Below are 26,417 nucleotides of genomic sequence, written 5' to 3'. Positions count from 1 at the left end.
TTGTTTCCCAACCCGTTTTTACACTTATTCGATAATGCCTACACCCACCAGGGAGCTGCTGTATTGAGCCCTCAGTGTCTTACTGCTCATCACCAAGCAGCTCCACTGGAGCATGGCTAGTATCAGTGCCTCGCCTATTATTTGCTCTAAGCCTTGGCAATAAGCAAAGGTAACTGGGAGCTAACGGCCAAGTGTTTATATCTGTGCCACAGCAGTTTCACAGCTCTTGAAATATTCATTCAGTACAAAGGTGAATTCACTCACTTTGACTGGCAGCTGAGGCGATGATTCACAGCTGTTTTGGTGTACATGCGGTCTCCACAAACACTGCATTTGTAGTTTAGAGTTACGTGCGTCTTTATTTGCATTAGGATGCTTTTATGGACTTGTGTACATCTTTTTCCTGAGAAGGTGGGAGCAGGAGTCAGATATTGCACTCTGCATGTAACACGATCAGAGTCTGCAGTATCTCTCCCTCAGGAAGTCCTGCAGTTCTCTTTAGTGCCTGCTTTACCACTTTTGTCCACCTTGTCAGCATTTAGTGAGAGAAGGAACAAGGAGAGATAGACAGAGGGCAAATTTGCTCTCAGCACCAATTTTTGAAAGACTGGGGAAAGCAACTTTAACTGTGACTTCATTATCAACACCATCTGGACTGGCAAAGGAAAAAACAAAAATACACCCTAGATTAAAAAATACATGATACGATGTTTGTTTTCCTTTTGATTACATGCTGATCAGATTGTTCCTGAGATGCAGACTTGATAGAGCAGGCATGTTTTTGTTTTTCTTATTTTGGCCTGTACAGGCACGGCGACCGATGTTGATCATGCCAATTGCTCCATGTGCTACCCGCTTCAGCTTGGTCCACACAAACTCCTGTTGCTTCCGCATGCAGCGTAAAAACAGATTTCTTAGCTTGCACAACCCAATTTTGTCTGGGAATGGGCTGCACAGTAACTGAGGCAGCAAATAGAGAGACCTTATGTAGAAGCTATTGGTGGGGATGAAACTGTTATTATGGTCTATCAAATTCTAATAGAGAGCAGAAGAATTGACTTTTTAATAGTTATAGGTTACTGTTTGATTGTACATCAGCAGGAATCGTACTTCTTTGTATTTATGGAAAATGATTACCCTTGGGGTGAGAATCCTCTAATTCGTTTTGTCATAATCAGTGTTAGCTCTTTTTTTTTTTTTTTTTTCCCCTTGCTCATCTGTATTCAGCCTCGTGATTGGCAGTTTATCCGTGAGTCGACCATTCTGGCTCTCAGGGGCCAGAAATGGTCAGTCAGACAAATTACATCCTTTTAACCCAACTGTCAGTCAGACACTTGGTGGACTGAAGCCCTTAGGTGATGTTTCCATGTTAGGCTTTGTATGAAACTGACGAAGTCTCCCACAGTAGTATTACACTGCCACACACACACACACTAATATACACACACACTCTCTTAGAAAAGCCAGATAATGTGGAGGCCAGGAACACTATTGTCTGTATAGTACCAGATCTCTGAGGCCCACATTTAGATTGCTGAGACAATTCACATATTAAGACACCTCCACATAACCCACATCACATTCACACCTTCACATCATCCAGAAGAGCTGCGTTCTTTGCATCAAAGGCACAAGAACATGGGCACGTGCACTCACCCGCACGCGCTCTTATTGTACACGCAGACCATTCAGTCCCTTTTGGCAGTAATAGCTACACTGCGCTGATATGGCGCTTACTCGTTGGGTCTTTTAAAGCGGATTTGCAGGAGGCTTTTTATTTCTTTAAAGGGAAGGAGAAACCTCATTTAGGGGATGACGGTTTGAAAAGATGCTCGCGCAAGAGCTCGATATTCAGTGAGAGGAAGAAAGATGGAGGTGAGAGGAAAGTGGTCACCCAAAAGATCCAGCCCGGCACCAGGGCCCAAGTCTAACCTTAAACCCAGTTTTAGAGAAGACTGAAAATTCAAGTGGATGACTTCAAAGGTGATCACATCAACCAAAAGTGCACAGCTGGAGAGGATTCTTGCAGTCGCTCTTGGCTAAACTAGTCCCAACGTCCCACCACCAGGGGCAGTGTTTGAATATCAGAGTGTTGTTTAAAAAAAATCAAAACAAGGAGGAGGAATGTGAGAAGAATAAAATGGAGAGTGAAGCCGGAATGGGCGAATCCCATAGGTACTATTGATCTGCGGCTGCAACAAACATAGGCTTGTTGCCAGCGAGCATGCTGGTGGTCAGATGTGTGTAATTGATGGAGTTGAGTTTGACACAGTGCTGTAATGTAATCTGGGGCTCGAGTCTCTGTGGCGTTAGAGTGGGAGTGAGAGACATTAAAGAGAGAGGTGAGGGGAAAATGAGGCAGGGTGAGGGTGTATAGTGGGTTGCCGGAAAAAGGCACGGGGATTTTGCTGCAGGGACTGTGGGCTGTGTAAATTTGATGTATTAGAACGGAGTGTTTCCCTCCTCCTCCCTCTAGCAACCTCATGGGTTACACACGCAGGAACAATGGCCTTGACTACTGTAATAGGCTTTTATCTAGAGGGACTACTTTCTCAGTCACACACAGTGTGTAAAGGAGTGTGTTTCACTGTCTGCGATGTGCAGCTTTCCACTTCTTTTGCTTTCTCTGATTTACACTCAAAATAACAACCAATATAGTATTCTATACACCAAGTGTCCTTTTTCACAGCAGTTTGTTGCGATATGTGTCCGAGTTTAAGCTAGCTAAGAGGTGAATTAGGCGCATTTTGGAAAGATGTTGTGTAGCTCCATTTATAAATAATTTGGAAATGAGCTGTGGGGTCTTGACTTGGGCTTTTTAACATTTATATTGGCACATTGTTATCTAGCTCTTAAGGCTAAATATTCATGGAAAAATGATCCCTGGTTGAAACAGTTGTTCACACACAGACTTGGGCACTTTTTTCTTGTTTGGCTTCCTTCTGTTTCTTTCTTTGTTTGTTTGTCTACATTGTTTTTCCCCCAGCTCTGTGTCTTGTGTGACAGTGTTCCCACTCCTTTGTTCCACTGTAGCTGTGTGTCTAATTTAATTGCAGACCTTTGAAGAGGGATCGATTTGAGAGAGAAGATAACTAAGTTATCAAACTGCTTCATTGACTGGCTCTCTTTTCTCTCTCCATCTTTTTGCCTCCTTCCCTTTCTTGTCCCATCTTACTCTCCCTGACTTCATTCTCTCCCCCCTTTTTACGCCAATTTTCTTCCACTCATTCCTCTTCTTCCCATCCCCCACCCTCCGCCTTTTCTCCTTTGCTGTCTTTCACCCTTGCCCTGCAACCACAGGCCGACAGACCTGTCCTCCAGAGAAGTTTGATTGCGGAGGGGCTGCCAGCAAATGTGTTTCATTGTCATGGCGATGCGACGGAGAGAGGGACTGCGAGAACGGGGCAGATGAGGAGCAGTGCGCCGCGGGTAAGTTTGTGGTGGAAATGGTGAAGGAAGAAGCACATAGTTAAACACGCGGCACACTTTTCATGTTACAGTGCAGTCAGTCTGTTGTATTCCAGTTGGGAATAATGTAACGTGTAACCCCAATTCCATAAAAGTGGGGACACTGTGTAAAACATAAATATAAACTGAATGCAGTTATTTTACTTATAATAGAACACATCAAATGCACCATTCTAAGAAAAATATTGTCTCTTTTTGACTTTGATGTCTCAAAAAAGTTGGGGCAGGGCCATGGTTTCCACTGTGTAGCATCTGCTGTTCTTTTAACAACTGTCTGTAAACATCTGGGAACTGAGGAGAGCAGCTGCTGGACTGGTGGAAGAAAATGACTGTCTCTATCTTGTCTCATATAAGATTCTGGCTGCTCAACAGTCCTGAATCTTTCTTGTGATGTTTTTCTTTTTGCAATGCTCCCAATGTTTTCAGTCGGTGAAAGTCTGGACTACACTTAGGCCAGTGGAGCATCCAGATGTTGCAATAGACACAGGATGCAGTTTAGTATAGTGTCGTGAAAAAGACATCATCTTGATGGAAACATATGTTGCTCTAAAACCTGTATGTATACCTGTATTCATGGTTCCTTTCCAGATGTGTAATCTGCCAAAACTGTAGGGCTGATAACAAGCCCGACTGTCCCTCTCCTCTTTAGTCCAGAGTGTGCGGTGTCCATCTTTTAGCCATCTTTAGTCATTTTACCATAGTTCATTTTAATTCAGATGTTACTCAGCAAAGATGGCAGCATTTATGCATGCTTTCATCTCATGCTTGCATCTTGTTTGTCTGATAGAGCTTTAACCTGCATTTGTGAATGGCACTGAGTCCATGCACTTTCCATGACAGAATCATGCCTGTTGTTAACGCAGTGCTAGAGATTACAGGCATCCAATATTGACTTTCAGCCTTTATATTATAAAGCGTAAATGATAAGACACCCAAAGTCTTTGAAATTTTATGTTGAGGAACATTATTCTGAAATCGTTCCACAATTTGTAAATGCACTTTTTTTTGCAGATTGTTGAACCTCTGCCCATCGTTACTTCAAAGCATCCTAACGCTTTTGGAATTGACTGCTAAATTTCTTGTCATCTACTTTACAGTCATGATGGAAATCAAGCCCAAGTCTGTCTCTTCAGAAAGCACACACTTGTTTGATCAGCAATGCCCTCACATGTTTTTAGTAATTACGCATACATTGACTGCTGTCACACTTTGTAGCATACATCCTCCCAGCTGATATCAAAGCTGTAGGAAAAAGGGGTATTGATTTTCATCAGCATAAACATCTGGCCTGCAGCATTATTGATTTTAAATCTGAAACAAACACATGCACCCACAGCATATTTTTTTGAAGAATATAGATTGCATGTACAGTTTGCCCTTTATGTTCTGAATTTCTCTAATATCTCTAATATAATGTTGGTGCCTTTGTCCAAATGAAAAATGGCTTTTTTACTGTCACAGTCATTATGTTTTAATGGAGACAAAGTGGGGTCATTTTAGACCAGTTTTTGTATGCAGGGGCCTAAAGCAGAGAGAGTATGTACCAAGTGTCCTCACTAGGAAACTACAAGATTATGCATTTCAGATTATTCCCATAATGCTGGCATTGTCCTTCAGAAACTTTGACATTCATATATTCTCATGCTGAAGATGAGGCGCAAAGATGTGCAGACTCCCCAATTTGGCAGTCAACAAAACTCTACAAATGCCTCCTCATGTATTATAATTAATACAGTGTTGCTGTTAGCTGTAACATGCTGCCTTCAAACCATGGATATTGTCTCACCACATAAGTCACGGGGGCATCTGCACACTGCGAGTGCATCACATGCCTCTTCATCACAGTTAAAAGTATCGGTTTGCAGCTATTGTTTGCTTCCACAGAGGGATCCTGTGGTTTGCACCAGCATGAATCTCTTTCTCCTTAAAGTCTCTTCTGCGAACTCTCCTCTTTGATTTCTTTGTGTTCTGTGCGCATCTTCGTTTTTGTTCAGTGTAATAATTCACGTTAATTGCCATCCACAAAAAAATCGATATAGCATAGTATAGTGATACTTTGCATGCCGATATTTTATTGATATAGAGACCCAAATATTGATGCTTTATTACATAAATTCAAGTACTCTGTGAATTTTGTGAACAAGAGGGACTGCAGGGTCGCCTTACAGCAAGTGTGAATTTAAATGTGAATTCTTGTCTTTATCACACTTAACTGTTGTTTTATGAGAAACAGATTGCATCATAAGGTGATAAACTCTGATTTGTTATTGCGCAGCATATTGCAAAATGTTAAAAATCGTAACAATATCGCATCATGAGTGAAGTATTGTGAAAATACCATATTGTGGGCCGTCTGCTGATTCCCACCTCTCTATTGTCTATATGGAGAAAAAAAAAGCTTTCACACATCAGCTGCGTGCTAATCCAGAATTTTCTTAGTGTAAAACACATGAAATCTGGAATTTGTTACAATTTTTCCACATTTTAGAAGTTGTGATAACTGTTTGGGGTTTGTTTGTTTTTCTCATGGTTAGCAGGATGTCCTAACTCATCTTCTTTCCCACACCTTCCTTCTAGTCTTTTTTGTGTTTGTCCCAGTTCATCTGTTTTTATTTTGTGTGTGCGCTTTAGGTTGACGGTAGCACACGGAGATCTCTATAGGGCGTCTATGACCATGACCTAATGAAAACAGCAGGCACTGTTGATTTAGTCATGTAACCCAAGCTGCACTGTTCACATACCGTCTGTATCTCGTGTATAAGTTTTCTTCCCATGCTTACTTAGCACCTGTAATTTTCCACTGTATTTCTGTGTATTGATAGTCTTCCATTGCCTTTCATCTGCCTGGCCTGGCCAACTCTTCATCACCTTTTTCAGTAGAAAATAAAGTGGTTAATGCGCCTGTGGGGGGGAAAAAAAAAAAAAAAGAAATTCATAGGGCCCTTGATGGTAATTGATTTACTGTCTGAAGTGGTTTGATTATATAGGTGGGTGTTATAGGCGTTCTGCTGCAGAGATCAGCCTTTGATGAATATTAAAAAGTTGACCGGACATTTAGAGATCACACATTAAAGCTGACTTAAAGCCCAACAGCACAATGGATCCATTAACGCTAGTCTTTATTTTCATGAAAACTTAACTCTTTTTCCAAAACACAAAATTTCACAAAACCATTCAGAGTATCTGAAATTCAAATTTCATATCCATCAGTTAAACACAGAGTGCAGATATCGCCTTATTACAGATGCAGATAACAAATTCAATAAGTGGAGGAACACAAATTAAGAACATTACAGCGTTTAAAAGCACCACCTTGCAGTTTTACACCTCCACCAGCCTCTGAAGGTACAGTTTACTTGCAGGTCTGCCGAGATTTGACATTTTATTTTTATTTTTTTAATAGAAAATGTCAGCTCTTCATCATATTATGTGGGAAGTCACAAAAGAGGATTCATTGTTGGTTAAAGTATTAAAAGAGCTGTAGTCACAAAGACTCCTCAGCTTACTCTGTCACTTTAGTCACAGTGTGGTAGTAGCAGCAAAACAGGTACTGTTTCTACATTCTGAGTCTGTGTGCATCATCGTGGGAATGCATGTTCCTGAATACACCTCCTCTACAAACACTCCTTTCCATTAATCTGAGGACATGCGATCATATCGGTTTCATGTCTAAATAAGCACTCTCATTACTTTGTCATGAAATCTGTGATGGAAATATTTGCAGGTCATATCTAGCAATACTCATGTGTCACTTTCAGTGTGGCACAAGATTGAAGTTTGCATTTGCCCCTATAACACACATGCACACATACACACACCCTTGTGTGTTTATGGGGCAAGTCATATAACATCTCTGAAGAGGGTTTCTGTCTGAGTAGACTTTACAGAAGATATATATTATATAATATAATGTTACCATAGCTTAATGCTGCTGTAGTCCATGCAGGGGTCGAAGTGGGATTTGGCAGGTGGGAGAACCCTAAGATGGAGCGTAGTAGTGTAATGTGGGGAAAAGTATCGCTTAGAAATGCTTCACACAGTAACTTGTTTTGTGAGCGACAGAAGGGATTTCTTTGTGTGCAGGCTGTGACCAGCACTGCTTCTCAGAAAATCACTGCTCTTGGGAGATTTAGTCAGTTAAATTCAGTAAGATATAAGCAAATGACTCGATAGCTGATTTTTCTAAACCTAATAAAGCTTGTATGAAATGTAGAATTGAGCAAGTGAATTTAATTTGATGTTAACTAACTTTAACCATGAACACCACAGCCGCTCTACAGCAGTGCAACATCACTGTAATGTTCACAACAAACTAACCAGTTTAGACTAGACTAAACTGCACAGTAGTTTCATGAAAACTGGGAATAAAACAAAATTGGTATACTCACAGTTTGTTGATTTAAAAACTCTAAAATGAATTAGGACATTACATATAAGATTTAAATTTCATCTGCAGAGCAGTTATATTAAAATGATCTCTCATCTGCCCTCTCTCTTTCTTACATCTTTTTCCATCATGCATTTAGGTTTTTTTCCCTCCCTGGGAAATGCACTAACTGTTCATTCATGTAGCAGACACATTTTGTGAAAGATTTCACAGAAACAGTTTGTGTGTTTGATGTTTGTGGAGCTACATTTAAAATTACCAACCACAAAAAAGAAAAGAAAAGAAGTACTAGTCCATTTCTGTGCACTCTTCGTTTGTAGCGCTGGCTAGATGCTATTAAGTACAGTGAACTTTATTTATATCTGCACCTTGAATGCACACAGGTATGAGAGGGGGGAAAGCGATGCGTTGTTGGTGTCATTATTTACCTATTACTAAGCGAGTATCTCAATACTGTCACTGGTGCTGCAGCACAAGAAAAAATATAAAAGTATATGCATGTGTCAGCCCACCTCCTTCTCGTCCTTTAAACAGATAAAGATAAAACATTTGCAAAGACTAATGAGACCAGCACTCCCTTTGGGTATCTGGTAACCTAATTTTTTCCCGCTCTTCCATTTGTTGTTCTTGGAAAAATAATCTTTAATTGATGTACCAGACACAGCTGGAACATCAAATGAGTGTTTGCCACACAAACAATGAAGTTCAGTTACGTGATAAACATTTGGAAGCAGAATAACGGACCAATAGCCCTGCCTGACTTTCTTACAATGTTATGCTTGTGGGAGCGTACTCATCAAGATCTTTGGTAAAACTATAGAAATGGCTTCACAGAGAGAGAGAGCGCTATACCACCCACAAACACAAATTAGTTCATCGATGGTGTGTCTGAAAACATAGTTCCTTTTTGAAATCTGTTACTTTCATCCATCCCCTATTAGGGCTGTTCGATATAACGATATATATCGGATGACGATATAAAAACGTCTATCATTTCATTTTACGCAATCGTTTGTTTCGTGATGTCGTAAAATAAACCGTTTACGGTAATATTTTTTCATCGTTTTGATGGTCACTGTAGTGGCTATATTTATTTCTTAAAGTTCTCTCTTTCTCTTATATTCAATATAACCAGACTACAGACAAACAAACATTTGTTTTTATGCGTTGTCGTTAGCAACAACGACGGTAAAACCATCGTGTGTCCGCTTGTTTATGTTCCACATAAACCTTTCACAATAAAGCTCAAGATCCTGTTGAGACTTCAAAATAAACTAAATCACGTGTAAGATGCAGAGTGTTTACGGATGAGAAGCAAAAAAGAGCCGCCAGGTGCTAAAAAATAAACCTTAGACTCAAACGTTAGAACAGGCTTTTCCCCGCAGCACGCCGTGTGATAAATACTCACGCCATTACAACCTACCGGTATGTCTAAAAATGTATCGTTTCATGCATCGGTTAAAACACTCGACTCCAGCTACATGACGCGCAGCTGGAAACACTTAACGCAACAGAATTTACAGAAAATGTTACATTTTTGTGATTTATATCGTTATCAGACGATAGATGTCTTATATCGGGATATGAGATTTTGGTCATATCACACAGCCCTATCCCCTATCCTTACTGCTGCCGTCACCACCTCCTGCACCTTTGATCTCCCATCTCTCTTTCCCGCCCTCCGTCAGCAGCTACAGTTGTACAGCTAATGTTCATTTGGGCCGCTAATTGAGCATATCCAAATGTTGAATAAAACATGGGTCCAGGAAGAGAGGATATCTGTTACATTAAGAGGAGGCCTCTGAAGAAAGTTTATAAGCCTTTAATTTATGTTAATGTGAAATTGCATGTGTTTAGGCACACATCTGCTGCAAGCTATGTGTTTGCATGCTTCATAGTGTGCAGATGCTAAAACGTTTTGGGGGGTTTTCAACACTGATAGAGTATTTTCAAGATGGATGAACTCCCTTTTTTCCAATTTCTGTTTTATTAGGTGAAGAATTCAACCAACAAATGCCAGAAAAGTGTCCTTTGCTACCTCAACTTATAATTTTAATACATTGAGCTGTTCTCTAGAGCTCTAGATACAAGGGGCTCATTCCGACCTAACAATAACATGATTCATATACCATGTGTAGTCAACAATACCCAAATGAAAACAGAATTATGAATAACATATGATATTTATGCTAATAGAGGCAGTTCAATCTTACACACTGGTCCTAATTTCCTCGTACAACAATAAACTGACATTTTGAATTCTTCAACATATCAGTTGAGTGACTGAATGTGCTTCTGTCGTTTCTACCTGGAGAAAGTAGAAAGTCGATTTTTGTAAAAGATCTTTTTTTAAATCCATCTTGCTTGACACATCCTCTTCCTCTCTGTTACTTTCTTCTAAGTGTACTAACCCTTCCGTAGAAGCAGCACAACTGTATCACAGTGAGCCAGGCTACTTTATCTTTACAGCAATAAAAATGCTGCATTCATGCTAATGTATGTATTCAAACAAACAAACAAACAAACAAAAAGATTACAGTTACATAGCTCCAACATAAGCCTTTTCATACAGACACCCTAACCCACACCTAGTCTATTGGGAATGATAAGCTTGTCCAATTGGGCCTGTCACACTCTTATTCTTGATTGTTCTGTATTTTTGTCATTTAAAATTGTCAAGGAGCAAGTCTATGTAGAAGTAGGCTATCCTGATTAGTCTTATTTCATGTACCTCAAAGACATTGTGTGCTTGCTTATAACAAGGATTTCTTGTTCAAGTTTCATCAAAACCTATCTCAAATCATCGAAATGTGCAGAGGAGGTCAGGGTAGAGGTACAGTGAGTGCCTCTAGCCATCTGTAAAACACGGTGGATGCTCTGTCATGGTTTTGGGCTTCATTTTAGCCAGGGATGTTGGCGCTCTTGTCAAATTTGATGGAATTGTGACAGCAGGAAAGTACCATTAGGTTTTGATCCACCAGTGCTTTATGGAAATGTCCAATTGGCAACATCTTTATTTTTTAGTATAACAATGATCCCGAAGGCAATGCCAATGCAATAAAAATCATAACTGGATAAGAACACAATGAAACACTGTCAGTCATTGACTGGCCTCCCCAGAGACCTCAACATTGTTGAAGGAGTGTGGGATCATCTTGACAGAGAGGACCAAAAAAGGCAGCCATCATCCAAGAAAGAGCTTTATATGTCCTTCATGTAGGCTTAATTGTTCCTGAAGACTACTTAAAGAAAGCTTCGCAAAGAGATTTGTTGAAGAATAAAGGTGGTCATACCAATTGTTTTTAAAATTCAAGCTTAATAGAATTGTACAAACCCAGTCCTTTCCCTTGTGATGGAATTCCATGTATGTTTGCACACATTTCAGTAAATTAGTGCAGTTATTTCCCATTTTCCTTGGGAAAACATGGTCCTGAACATGTTTTTGTCTTTTGGCCATTTGAGGAAATCTGCATTTGCTTTATTTTTGAACCTTAAAGTTTTCCACTTAAACATAGCATTACCACATCTTTGGTGTTTTTAGTTCTCCTCTTCACACTCTAATGTGATGGTTTTATAGTCTCCAGTCAGTGAAGGCATCTCTATCTATGCCCAGTGCATATGCCTCTTTTTGTCTTTGCTTTAGTTTCATCTCTCTGCAGTGCTAATACTCGCTCCAGATATTTCCAGCAGACTGTTTCTCTGTGTGTTGTTCCCCTCTCTGTCCTCATCTGCAGAAAGGGAGAAAGACAGTAGTGTGAAAGCTCCCGCAGGCCCCGAGGACCTGTTGCTCTTTTCACATCAGCCAGTGCTGCTGCGTTACATTACAGCAAGTTGCTGCCGAATGGATGCCCAGGGATATGTTAGATGGTGTTTTATAGCAGGGCAGAGAGGAGCCGAGCAGAGGGAGAGATTATTGTGTACTGTAGATGTGTGTTTTTCTGATGGAAAATAAAAAGAAGCAAGTGGGGGGGAAAAGTTGCACATCTTAATAAACACGTTTATCAGAAAGCTCAGGTGCTTTCTGCACAGAGTAAGTATCCTAATGAAAAACACAGATAAAAACTACACAAATGAAAACATATTCCTGCACATCCCCTTTTCCTATGCATCTACACACATGCAATATGTAGCTTCTTTATTATAGGAAGCTATAGAAGAAAACATGGACTCCATTATTTGATAACAGATCAAAGAAGACGAAGAAGAGTGCACTGACATAAAAAAAAAGTCTAGTCGTCGTAATGCATTTTTCCCTCTTTAATCTTGCTTCACCCACATTTACACTACAAGAGGTGGCTGCATAGATACAGAGTGTTAGCAGTTGTCTCAGAGTTTCTTCCCATTATGTTCTCCTTCATTTATAATCCTTTGACTGCTCTCACTGTGCGCGTAGGTGTAATGCAATGGAGCGCCAGCACACAAACAGGCTCACTAGGCACCCAGAGGCGGTTGCACTTCAGTTTCGAGCAGACTGTTTTCTTCCATTGATGGTTTTAAGAACATTACTCAATTCCTCTTTCACCCCCCAACTCCAGCCAAGCACACACACACACACACCCTCTCAGTATTACTTGGAGATGACAGTGAAGCCTGTTTGTCTGAAAATTGATCAAGGTGCAAACACCGCTTAGCTCGAGTCAGATCTAGGATCTTTTCACTTTACTGCTTTTCCTGCCCAGCGAGCTCTAGACAGCTGAAGGACCCACCACACTTTCCAGGCAAGCAAATGTTTTCAAAGCCCTATTGCTATTTTTATTTTTAACTTAATGATTTATTTGTCACCTAAATGGCTGCTGCTAACGCAGTGGTCAGTAATTTGCTAATACATAATCACATTATGTGATTGTCTTGCTCTACTAAAAGCCATTAGCAAAGAATTTAAAGCAACAATGAGCCACATTCAAATTATTAAAGCAGTTATGACTTAATAGTTTTTGTCAGACTAAAACCAGGCACTAAGTAAAGTCAATGGTTGTCATGTGAGCAGGTATGAGGTGAGAGTGGACTTGGCAAACTAAACTCTTAACTACAGACTTTTTTAATGGGGGGGAAAAAAGCAAAAAATCCCCAAAAAAACAACTCTGCAATAACAGGGCATACTATGAATTGACTAACTGACAACAAGCTAACTTGACATTTAGAAAACGTCACCGTCAATGACAGAGTATGTGTCAACAAATAGAGAGCGATGCAGACAACATATACACAAGAGGGTGATTAAGGGAAGTGGACACACCTGGGGAACACAGCTGAAGAGAATCATAACTAACGAGACAAGGGTAGCTGACAGGGGATGTCTTTAAATCACCCCGTAGTTCTTCAGCTTGAGACACCTGAGTTAGAAAACACAAACACTGCAGTTGTCTTTCACTCGCGAGGGCAGTCATGGTAAATGGTAAATTGCCTGTATTTATATAGCGCTTTACTAGTCCCTAAGGACCCCAAAGCGCTTTACATATCCAGTCATCCACCCATTCACACACACATTCACACACTGGTGATGGCAGCTACATTGTAGCCACAGCCACCCTGGGGCGCACTGACAGAGGCGAGGCTGCTGGACACTGGCGCCACCGGGCCCTCTGACCACCACCAGTAGGCAACGGGTGAAGTGTCTTGCCCAAGGACACAACAACCGAGACTGTCAAAGCCGGGGCTCGAACCAGCAACCTTCCGATTACAAGGCGAACGCCCAACTCTTGAGCCACGATCGCCCGTCATGGACGCACGACCTGCGTCTCATCACTGTCCGCGTGCTTTATTTATACTTTTCTGTGTGTGTGTGTGTGTGTGTGTGTGTGTGTGTGTGTGTGTGTGTGTGTGTGTGTGTGTGTGTGTGTGTGTGTGTGTGTGTGTGTGTGTGTGTGTGTGTACAGGTTCCCCTTTTTCTAAATCTGTATGTTCTTACAGAAAGAGGTAGCTGTTAGTTGTTTATCACTCAAAAGTACATGTCAAAAGTCACGTAGACATTTGCTTAGTGATCAATAAGAGAATACATTTCATGTAGCTGATCACACTATATACAATTTTCTTCTGACATTCCCTCCTGTTTATCACAAAATGAAATGTACATGTTATCAGTAAGTAACTACTTGTCTTTCACATTATTAGTTACTACATCATTAGTTGCACTTCATCTTCATCTTACAAATAGGAAAAGAAGTCTTCATGATCTTCATCGGTTTCGGTACATCTGTGAAATTACAGCTTTTAAACAAGGAATAACACAAGTAAAGAAAAATAAAATAAAACCAGGAAAACTCCAACGCCGATCAACAGTCTCTTTAGAATCTGAAGCCATGTTTAAAGAATGTACATTATCTGGCATGTAGGTGCAGCGTGTGGTGTTGAATAAGACACACAATCCTCCTTTCTCAGCCAGGATCATGTCCAGTGCTACACAATGTTGCATTACAGCAATTCTGAGAGCGTCTAAAACTGAACATCACACAGACGAGAGAGGAGACAATAAAACAAGAAGTAACACACACAGACACTCAGATTCAGAGACGTGACCTCAAAACTGGGACTCGGGGCAAGGCCACTATGACACGACATACTGGGGATATCCAAACATATTCACGGAGACAGAGCCCAGAGAGACCGGACACTGAGAAGGAATAATCAAAGGTACACAAACGTGGGGACATTGATGACAGGACACAGAGACAGACTGGGCACGAAGGGAAACAAACATAAACAAACCAGAAATCAAGACTTATAAATAACAAACTAGGAGGCATTGGAAAATAACATTCATGAGCTAGAACATAAACTATCAACCAATAACAAGTCCAGAACCACAACTCTAAATACTGGGTCAAAGACCCAGCACCATGACAGTCATATAATTCAAGTCATCCAAAATTGTAATTTGGTCATTGTGCTGTCATGTCAAGCACCACAATTAATGACCAGCCTATAATAAATTCAATCTTCTGACAATAATAATACAATTATTTTCGGACAGGCAAGCAGACGAGCATGGCTATGTGGCTTACACACTATGTAGCTGAGAGAAGGAATAATTTACGACACCAACTCTCTGCCATCTATAATCCAGTTTTGAGATCCCTTCCCAGACGCCTTAACGCCCACTCACATCCTGGGCCATCTGATCTCAGGAATTCGCATGATAAGGTGGGGCCAGGTTTCACAATGAACTCACCCGAAACTCTGGCTGATTGGGACCCACACCCAGTTTCACACCTTGGCTCAGGCGATTAGAGGATCATCAGGGGTCCTTTTGTCCCTCTGTGGGGGGATACTCCCACTAGGTTTATATCTGGGACTCTCCACCATTTGACCTTAAAACTGAAGAAGCTTCTCGGATGAGAGGTGAAACGTCTTCAAGTAACTTATAGAAGTCCAGACGCTTTTCTTTGCAAGCTCCTTTGACGACAGTGATAAGAGTTAACACTGAGGAAGAGAAGGGAGCAACGGGCATGTCAGTTTTAACGTTCAGTGGCTGAAATCTTACATGCCCAGAGTGCTCTTTGTGCAAATGGACGTCTATGTGTACTGTATATCTAGACCACCGGGACATTCATCATACAGGAGCTGTATACAGACATACACACACATTTTCAGTCTGCAGTGATTGCTTGTGAGGCTGTTAATATTCAGTTCTAAGCTGCTGTCAGATGGCATAATGATTGAGCTGTTGAAATATCCTGTTCTATTCAGTATACCGGCCGTGTTGGGCTGAGTTTGTGTTCAGTGTGTGTGTGCGCACAGTCCCTATAGTCCCAGCTCATCATGAAGGTGGTTAAGAGAAGTCTTTCCCTAGAGTATGCTAATCAGGTTGCTTAGAGACTTTCAGAGTCTCAATAAGTTTTGTGCCATTTTTCTCTTCGTCTAAGCTGCCATTTCAGTCGGATTCCTCAGGCTCAGCTGCCACGCTGCATCAAGGCTTTATTCTCACTGGCTTTTCACACTTAGTTTGACATGTTTTTACTCTGAGCAACGACAGTCTAACCCTAGGTGATTGAAAGCTTTGAAAGGCAGAGCAAGGAAGCCAAAATTGGAATGCTTACATTTATTTTGTGATTTTAAAAAAATCGATTGCATTTGTTGCTTCACTGTATTAAATGGTATAGAACTGATTTTGATACGAATTGATCAGATTGTGTTTTAATTAGACTCATTTGTATTTGTTGTCAACATGAAGGCCACTGTCAGCTTCCTTATTCCACAGTAGTGCAATTTTTAACCAGGTCTTCCCATTAACACCTGACCTGCCCAGAGGGTCAGTCAATGAGCTCGTCAATAGCTTCAATGCTAACATGTTAAATGTAATGGACACTATTGCTCCCATTAAGGTGAAGGTTATCTCTGGAAGGAAAAAGTCTCCATGGAGAAACTCCACACTGGTGAAAAATGAAAAAAGAGAGTGTAGGAAAGCTGAGCGCAGATGGAGAAAAACAAACCTCCAGGTTCATTATGACATTTATAAAGAGAAACTTCACAATTATAATTTACAACTGAGGAATGCAAGGAGGTCCTACTTCTCTGACATCATCACTAAAAACAGCCATAATGCTCGGGTCTTATTTTCTACAGTTGACAGGCTAACAAACCCTCCTGTGTCAGTGGCAGCTGAACTTCATTCGACCATGGCCTGCAATGACTTTGCCAAATTCTTCACTGAAAAAATCCAAAAAATTAGACAAGCAATTGGTACATCAACAGCAGATCCAGGATATGTACTGTGTCCACCAAAAAACTGTTTAAACACCATGAAACAGTTTCAACCTATTAACAGCAAAGACCTGGAGGACATCTTAGGTAAACTGAACAACTCCTCCTGCTGTTTAGATGTCCTGCCAACAAGTTTTTTCAAAAAGGTCTCAAAGACTTTAGAGTCAGACCTGTTACAGATCGTCAACTTTTCTTTATTATCAGGTGTGTTTCCAGAATCACTAAAAACTGCTGTAATCAAACCTATACTGAAAAAGGACAATCTTGACAAGACACAAATGAACAACTACAGGCCGATCTCAAATCTCCCGTTTTTAAGTAAGATCATTGAAAAAGCAGTTTCTCAACAGCTCAGTTACTTCTTAAAACAGAATAATTGCTACGATGCCTTCCAGTCAGGTTTTAGACAGAACCACAGCACTGAAACCGCTCTGACCAAAGTGTTTAATGACATATGTCTGAATACAGACAGTGGAAAAATGTCAGTCCTAGTTTTACTGGAGCTCAGTGCAGCATTTGATACAGTTGACCACAACATATTACTCAAACGACTGGAGAACTGGACAGGTCTTTCAGGAACTGTACTAAACTGGTTCAAAACATACGTAGAAAACAGGAAATACTTTGTATCAATAGGTAACTTCACATCTGAGCAGACAAGTATCACATGTGGAGTTCCCCAAGGTTCCATCTTGGGACCCCTTCTGTTTAACATCTACATGCTCCCACTGGCACAGATTATAAACAACAACAAAATAAACTATCACAGCTATGCAGATGACACACAAATATATATCACAATGTCACCAGGAGACCGAGGCCCTGTACAGGCTCTTGGTAAATGCATTGAGGAAATCAATGACTGGTTGTGCCACAATTTTCTCCAGCTAAACAAAAACAAAACTGAGGTAATAGTCTTTGGCGCCAAAGAAAAACGATTACAGGTCACCAGAGAACTTCAATCTATACATCTAAAAACCACAAACCAGGCGAGAAATTTGGGTGTAGTGATGGATGCAGACCTAAACTTAGAAAAACACATTAAGACAATAACAAAGTCAGCTTACTATCACCTCAAGAATATATCAAGGATAAAAGATCTGATGTCTCAACAGGACCTGGAAAAACTAGTCCATGCATTCATCTTTAGTAGGCTTGATTACTGTAACAGCATCTTTACAGGTCTACCTAAAAAATCAGTCAGACAACTACAGCTCATTCAGAACTCTGCTGCTCGAGTCCTCACTAAGACCAAAAAAGTGGACAACATCAGTCCAGCTCTGAGGTCTTTACACTGGCTGCCTGTCCGTCAGAGGATAGACTTTAAAGTTCTGATGCTGGCCTATAAAGCTCTGAATGGTTTAGGACCAAAATACATCAATGACCTCCTGACCCAGTATGAACCATCCAGATCCCTCAGGTCATCTGGATCCGGTCTTTTATCAGTTCCCAGAGTCAGAACCAGACACGGAGAAGCTGCATTCAGCTTTTATGCTCCTTATATCTGGAACAAACTCCCAGAAAGCCTCAGATCAGCTGAAACACTCAGTTTATTTAAATCCAGGTTGAAGACTCACCTGTTCTCAGCTGCATTTGAATAAAGCACCAAATCCACACTTTAAGCTTAAATTTCAAAACTTACATTTAACTACTGATTTTATCTACTGTTCTGATTTTATCTGTTTTGATTTTATATACTGTTGTTTGTTTGTTTGTTTGTTTGTTTGTTAATTAGTTAGTTAGTTTACTTGCTTGTTTTAATCAATTTTAAATCATGCTTTTTATTTGTTCTTGTTTCTAATGTCTCTGTAAAGCACTTTGAATCACCTTGTTGTTGAATTGTGCTATACAAATAAACTTGCCTTGCCTTGCCTTATTCACCACAGCAGGTAGCTCCACATGTTTGATTTGGTGGATTATTACACCACCTGGTTTTGGGTCTCCTTGTGGAACTTAGTCTGACTACACTACAGAACCTCTGTGTTTGTTTTCAATATAGCTGTATTTAAACATGTAACATTTTTGTCCAATTACTGGAGAAATCTTAAGCTGAAAGGAAAACTTTTTAATTAAAGTGTACCATCAAGTCAATTCCTGGAATATTGATCTGGTCAGTCAAGTAGAATTGGGAGGTTGTTAATTCAGCTATTTTGGTGTTAATGAAATTAACAACAGATGCACCAGAGGGGCAACAATGAGACTGTCACGGCGGGGTGCGCCGATGTGTGTGGAAACAGGACCCAAAAGCAGATGATGACGAGGAATTGTAATGATTAACAGAAAGGTGAACCTTTAATGCGATGACGGCAGGGAAATGAACCAAGAGACCAAAAACAAACAGGCAAAAACACTAAGAAACAAAATACTAAATGGTACTGAGACCAAAACCTAAACTATGACTGTGGTGGAAAAATAATAAACAAAGACCATGACTAAGACTAATAATACATAACAAACGAAAACTAGAACTATGACTGAGGTGAGGTAAACAGGCTAAGACCATGACTAAAACTGTGACCCTGGTGAGATAAACAGACGAACTGACAATGGCATGAAGAAAACAAAAGGCTTAAATACAGACATGAGGTGATCAGGGGAAGTGGCGACACATGAGGAAACAGCTGACTGACATGAATCTAATGACAGGACCAGGAGGAGTGAAACTAAATACAATGACCAAAGAACACATGACACTGTCAGAATAAAACAGGAAACACTAAAACTAGACATGACAATACAAACCTAACATACCAAATACGTGATGAATAATGCAAGAACTCAAACAGAAAACCCAGGAGCAATAACTGCCTAAACTAAAGGCAAATAGGAAATAACACAAAACTAACAACATCTCAAAAAATAAGAACAATACAAAGAAAACTCAAAGTGCTGGGTCGGAGACCCAGCCTGTGACAGAGCCCCCCCCTTAAGGGCGGATACCAGACGCCCTAAAACCTCGAAAAACAAAACCAAAAACAACCCACCAAGGGCGGGCGGTGGGGGTCCAGGACGGAGGGCCAGAAACAAGGCCAAAAAAAACAAAAACAAAACGTCCATCAAAATCACAGGAGCGCAGGAAACAGTTCATGACTCCTCAGGGGGCCGACCCGGAGGGTGACGGTCCAGAAAATCATAGTTCATGTGATCAGGGGGCCGGCCCGGAGGCCGACGGCACAGAAGTCCATGGTCGAACAGTTCCGGGGGCCGTCCGTGCGGACGGCAATGGTGGCGACATGGAAACCGTTCAGGGGGCCGACCGTGCGGACGGCAACGGCGTAGAAACAGTTCAGGTGGCCGACCGTGCGGACGGCAACGGCGTAGAAACAGTTCAGGTGGCCGACCTCGACGGCGGTGACGTCCAGCAGGTGGCCGAAGATTCCCAGGTGCAGAGCGAGGCTTGGGCGGCGGCATAACAGCCGTAGGACCAGGCGACGCTGAAGCAGAGGCTGGACCAGGCGTAGCAGAGGCCGGACCAGGCGAGGCAGAAGCCGAGGAAGACTCGGATGAGGCCGAACCAGGCGAGGCAGAAGCTGAGGCCGGACCAGGTGAGGCAGAAGCAGGAACAGAGGCCGAAGCCGGACCAGGCGTAGATGAAGACTCTGACGAAGCCGGACCAGGCGAAGATGAAGACTCTGACGAGGCCGGACCAGGCGTAGCAGAAGCACAGGCAGAGGCCGGACCAGGCGTAGCAGAAGCACAGGCAGAGGCCGGACCAGGCGAGGCTGAAGACTCTGACGAGGCCGGACCAGGCGAGGCTGAAGACTCTGACGAGGCCGGACCAGGCGAGGCCGAAGACTCTGGCGAGGCCGAAGACTCTGGCGAGGCCGAAGACTCTGGCGAGGCTGGGCCAGACGAGGACGAAGACTCTGAGGCTGGGCCAGACGAGGACGAAGACTCTGAGGCTGGGCCAGACGAGGACGAAGACTCTGAGGCTGGAGCCGGACCAGGTGGAGCAGGAGCAGCTGATGCAGAGGCCGGACCGGGCGAGGATGAAGGCCCTGAGGCTGCAGCTGACGAAGCACAGGCTGGAGCTGCGGCTGACGAAGCACAGGCTGGAGCTGCGGCTGACGAAGCACAGGCTGGAGCTGGAAGGGGCGAAGCAGAGGCAGAACCAGGTGACAGTGAGGCAGCCACAGGTGGTGAAGCAGAAGGCGGCCAGACGGGCTCCTCAGGCCCCCCAGCAGACGTGGCGTGAGGCCGGACGGGCTCCTCGGGCCCGCCAGCTGACGTGGCGTGAGGCCGGACGGGCTCCTCGGGCCCGCCAGCTGACGTGGCTTGAGGCTGGACGGGCTCCTCGGGCCCGCCAGCAGACGTGGCTTGAGGCTGGATGGGCTCCTCGGGCCCTCCAGCTGACGAGGCATGAGGCTGGATGGGCTCCCCGGGCCCTCCAGCTGACGAGGCATGAGGCTGGTGTGGTTCTCCTGAACCTTCAGCAGACGAAGCATGAAGCTGGCTGGATTCTTCTGAACCTCCAGCAGGCGAAGCATGAAGCTGGCTGGGTTCTCCTGAACCTCCAGCAAACGAAACATGAGGCTGGCTGGGTTCTCCTGAACCTCCAGCAGACGAAACATGAGGCTGGCTGGGTTCTCCTGAACCTCCAGCAGGCGAAGCATGAAGCTGGCTGGGTTCTCCTGAACCTCCAGCAAACGAAACATGAGGCTGGCTGGGTTCTCCTGAACCTCCAGCAGACGAAACATGAGGCTGGCTGGGTTCTCCTGAACCTCCAGCAGATGAAGCATGAAGCTGGCTGGGTTCTCCTGAACCTCCAGCAGACGAAACATGAGGCTGGCTGGGTTCTCCTGAACCTCCAGCAAATGAAGCATGAAGCTGGCTGGGTTCTCCTGAACCTCCAGCAGACGAAACATGAGGCCGGACGGGCTCCCCGGGCCCTCCGGCTGACACTGAAATTGGCTGCACCAGCTGTACCTCCGTCTCCGGCTCCAAACCGGCCTGGATAGCAGTCCCACAGCAGCTTAGCTGAGCCTGATGGCTAGCTTTTCCAGGGCAAACAGTCTCTGTATAGCCGGGTTGCGTTTGTGATACGGGGCGTCGGTGGCGCGCACGCCGCTTTTTCTTAGGAGTGGAAGACGGCGGAGCGATGGGTGGAAGTCCCTGGTAACTCCGAGGTCCCCCGAGAGCCAGTCGAGTTCCCCGGAAAGAGTGCTCGTGCTCCGGAATGAGCCACGGCATCCACCGGAGCTCCTCCTCCAAGAGAGCGCAGAATATAGACTGGCGCTCGTCGTCGTCCAAGTCCCTGAGATGCCCCAGGACACCATCAGCATTTTATGATAGTTTTGAATACTTGGACATAACGAACTTCAGTTAGCTTAACAGCAATTATATAGTACCTAGCGGCAGGAGCTAGTAAACATATCTGTATCTAGGAAACATACAAATAGTCAGCAGTTTATTATTATTTTGGTTTATTAATTAGCTCTTTCCCTCACATTGAGCGGTGCAGAATGTAAAATACTTATGTTCAATTTTGATTGCATTAAACTATTACATGAGAAGCAACTGAAAAGCACTCTTATGATTCTTTCCCCCATTTCCAGGGGTGTAACATTTACACTCTAGACTTAAAGTGCTGAACATTTATGCAAACTTCTGCAACCACTGTGCGAAGAACTTTCTGAAGAATATTTGATTTCTGTTGGAGAAAGATGAGTCAAAAATTTAGAATACATTTTGGTCTATAATATATCATTCCATGATTTCTTTTTTTAACTCCAATTACTTAATTTGTACTATGCTTTCATTTCAAAGTGCAAGGAGACATTAAACTGCGTAATTTAAAATTATGATCAAAAGCTGCCTCTCCCTCTGTCTACTTCTCAGTGTTTAGATTCAGAGTGGCATCAGGTTAACGTTTCAAAACGCCGGTGACACGCAGCCATGTTGTTGCAGGGCGATGCTGGGAAGTCGACGCCTCTGGCTTGTTCTTTCTCTGACAGTTTGCTGTTTTAATGATTCCAAGGGTAATGTTCCCTGACACACAGCAAATGGTACATTAGGTACCTGTTCTCAGAAATGTTCTCACACAATGTTTGAAGATATTTCTTGAATGCTTTTAAGTTGTGGAGAGCAAGAAAACTGTGAAATTCGTGAATTTTCTTATTGGTGGGCCAAACCCCCCCCCCCAAAAAAAAAAAACCAGAGGTCATGTAATTCCACACTGATTTTAACTTTCAATACTGTACTTTCTCCTGAGCTCCAGTAAAAGTAGGTCAGATATGTCAGTGAGAGATGGAGGGAGAGCTCTTTTGCTCTCTCTTGGTGTCATTTGTACAAATATGGTAAGTATAGTGTGCGATGCATTACCATCACTCCTCTGCGGTCCCTTTATTATAAAGCACCGTTTCTTTGAAAAGGGCATTTGCTTTTTTTTTTCCCTGAGTATATGACATTTGCCTTTGTTTTGGTGAGGGGGATTCCTGCTTTTGCAGGTTAGGTTTTCAGCAGTGAAGACTGTAGGCAAAGTGACAGTTCATGCAACATCGGTCCAAAGTCAACCGTGAGCTAGCAGAGATTACATTTTGGACCTATCAAAATGCTTTTCTGATGTTGGATAAGAATGCCTTTGTTTTAGTTTCATCTGCACTTTCTAACTTTTTAATAAATATTGAATAATTAAGCCAAAAAAAAAAATCCTGCTGTTTGAAGTTTTTTGTTTGTTTTTTTTTGCTCCCCTAGCATCAATCCTCATGAATATAGATGGCAGTTTGTTTACAATTACCCTCGTGTATCTGATGGTACAAGGTATGCTTGAATTGACACGGATGTGTTTTTTTTATTGACGCTCTCGTGTGAAAGATAAGCCATACATATTGATATTCCATAGAGAAGATGATCATGTTGCTTGTCTTCTATACGGCCCATTAAGTCTGCTCAGTGTTAAAATGCTTTCAGGTGTTGCTGTTTTCTTCTTTTTTTGTTCCAGCAGAGCTGCAGTTTAGTTAAATGCAGCATTTTACACATCACTGCGAAGTAAATATTTTATCTCCATTTCTGGTTGTTAGGAGCTGATCTGTGATCTTCAGCTTGCTTTACTGCTAGTGCACCTGGTGAACTGAAGTGATCAGACAAATGTACGTATGTGGACAAGATCGTGTGTATGTGTGCGTGCACGTGTGTGCGTGCACGTATGTGCATACACACCGCGGCTCAGTGCCTGACATGTTAGACCACAGTCTGATTGGATTCCTCGCTCCAGAAACATTAAACTCACTGACTCGTGGACAAAAGCTGAGAGGTGTGTGTGTGTGGGTGTGTGCCCAATATTTTTTTGGGCTCTTTTATTGTCCATTTGTATATTTGTGGCTGTTTGTGTTTTATTAAAGATTCTTTATGTTTTAATCTCTGCGTGTGCGTGTATGCATAGCTGTTTGCTATGTTCTGCTCCATGCTGAAAGAGAGTTCAGTTGTCCTTTAGATCAAGGTCAACGAGCTGTGCCCTATCTTATTGGTTCATCTATTAGCTGTTAACTGGTGGGTCTATGGATGGATGGAGTAAAAGCTTTGACCCCATGTTAAGCACAGTCACCTACAGGGGAAAGTAACCGTCAAGATGGAATTGAGTACAGCTTACTGATTACCTTTTTAAAATTGTAATTGGTCCACTAATCTGTTGGATGGGTGTGTTTAATTAACAGTCAGGAGTCTTAACTCTTTCAGACTACAACATCCAATATTTCTATTCTCAGATCTATCAGTGTATCCATTTCTAAGGGTTCGTTTAAGCCTGAATGAATGCAGAGGCCACCAACAGTAATCAACCAAAGACCAAAGTGATTTTGGGAATTTATCAAGTTTTAAAACTGACAGCAATCTATAGTTTTCATCTGATGTCCGAGCTACTGGGACACACCCACCTGGTGGGCAAAAACAGTACTGAGGTCTTCTGCTCTGCTATCGGGTACAATAATCACCGGGTACACTAATCTTTGAGATTATGGCACCAACATGTGAGCACGCCTCTCCTAACCCTGCCTCCCAGTCCCTGCTTCTCCGCAGAAACCCAGACTGTCTGTGTCGGCTCATTTCAGCTGTAGATCAGCTTTTTGTAATGACACAATTTATGTGACAAATTAATTAGAATACCAAAATTTTTCTGGTGTTACATTGTAAAACTCATTGCAAAATGTCTCTTCATATCTTCACTTTTCTCCCATTGATAGATTATCTAAGTAGTCTTGGCCCAACACAGGTAAACAAAACAACACTTTTGTCCTGCAGTAATACCAACGTCCAGCGTCGGACGTCAGGATGGAGTAACGTGTTTTGCCTGCTAGGTTAGTAAGTTAATCACTACCATTTTTTTTGTTTTTGAAAATTTCCTTCATGCAAAGAACACCAAAGCAAAACACTTCAAAAGGGTTGTTTAGAGCAACTCGTCAATGTTCCGTTGTGAATGTAGGATGCCTCGATATCTTATCATGTACTTCCAGCCTCGGTGGATGATGTTGAGATGAAAGCTCTGTGCAGGTCATACCGTCCTTCTTCCTTAATTATTATTATTCAAACTCGTCAGAGAAAGGCCGGCCAAAAGGTTCGAACTTTTAGTCTTGCTGTTATTGACAGCACTAATCACTGCATCACGCTGACACGGGCAAATATGGCTTTTCAGCATCAGCAAATTGTGTTAATTATAAGTGCAATAACTTTAAATTGTCATTCACAGAGTGGGCAGTCAGTGATGCAAAAAATAACAGTCTAAAGATCTCTGTAGGGTGTTCTTAGAGCTGGTTATGTGAAGCCAGAAGAAACAGAGATAGAACTGGGGTTATCTGAGACAAACCTGCTACTTTCTACTTCAGTAGTTTTGGTCATATTAGGCGACATTTTCACTTACAATTCCTGTGACCTAAGAGGCAAAAGAAAATGGCTTTGCAAGAGTCTAATTTTATAAGCTAATTTGTTTGAAGTGCTTTTAAGAACGCCTGTGTTTGAATACTTTAATTCCCTCTTTGGAAAGAACTGTGCACCTATTTAAAGGTTTGAAAGATGAAATTCTTTTTCTGTGTTAACTGGTGTGGTTTAAAAAAAGGAAAAGGGACAAAAATGGTTTTAATGTTACGCAGTGTCAATTTGGATCATTTGTGCTCTACCAATGTGGAATCCAAATATGACGTTATTGAATTTATGCGACTGATCATATCTATATACTCATTACATATGACCAACCCTGCCTAATGTACTGTTGGTCCTTCACATATTGACAGGGCTCCAAACTCCCTGAGGACAGGACTCCTTTGAAAATAACAGATTCATGGTTTATCACTTTTTTGAGGTGTGAGACACAAGAATGTCAGAGTCACTTGGGTGGCTGACTGTGAGAATAGGCTGTTTATTTTCTATATTTAATTTCCAGTTTATATCCCAGGCCCTGATATGCAGCAGTGCTGCCAGATAGTTATTGCTGCTTGTGTCGTACGATACTGTGCAGAAGTCTTGAGCCACCTCCTAATAGTTTCCCTCCAAAGGTGCCATCACTCAAATAGCTATTGGCTAAAAACCTGGCACATTAGGGCATGGTGTGCAGTGCATCCTTAAAGACTTTGAGCAGATGAACAGTATTTGAATGTAATGTCTGACAGAAATGGGAAGAAATCTAGCAAAGACCTGACACGTGACCTAAGAAATGCATCCCGCCAAACTACTGTTCAAGAAGTCGTTAATAAGGATCAAAACAAGAATAAAAGAAGTAGTAGTAGTATTTTTGGTTCAAATCATCAATTACAAGAAAAATCTTTCCCCAGTAACTTTACTGTATAAAGAGCTAACATCGCCAAAATGTCAGGAGTAGTTACTTACTACAAGAAGTGTTTGTGAACTAAAAATCAAGAATGTGGGATACTGTTTG

The 26,417-nt window shown here is 42.1% G+C and overlaps 1 protein-coding gene across 6 annotated transcripts in view; it reads left to right on the top strand.

Moving 5' to 3' along the window:
* The window catches only part of lrp8 (low density lipoprotein receptor-related protein 8, apolipoprotein e receptor), a 177,105-nt gene that overhangs the window by 99,696 nt on the left and 50,992 nt on the right, over positions 1–26,417 (top strand). For all 6 annotated transcript variants that reach the window (XM_080291918.1, XM_026146708.2, XM_080291920.1 and 3 more), the window contains exon 4: positions 3,301–3,429. In XM_080291918.1, coding sequence (XP_080148044.1) covers positions 3,301–3,429 — 129 coding nt within the window. The remainder of the gene's footprint in view (positions 1–3,300; positions 3,430–26,417) is intronic.

Source organism: Astatotilapia calliptera, chromosome 17 (assembly GCF_964374335.1).
Source record: "Astatotilapia calliptera chromosome 17, fAstCal68.1, whole genome shotgun sequence".
Taxonomy (NCBI): domain Eukaryota; kingdom Metazoa; phylum Chordata; class Actinopteri; order Cichliformes; family Cichlidae; genus Astatotilapia; species Astatotilapia calliptera.
Note: the sequence above shows the minus strand (reverse complement) of the source record. Positions and strands in the feature narration are given on the sequence as shown.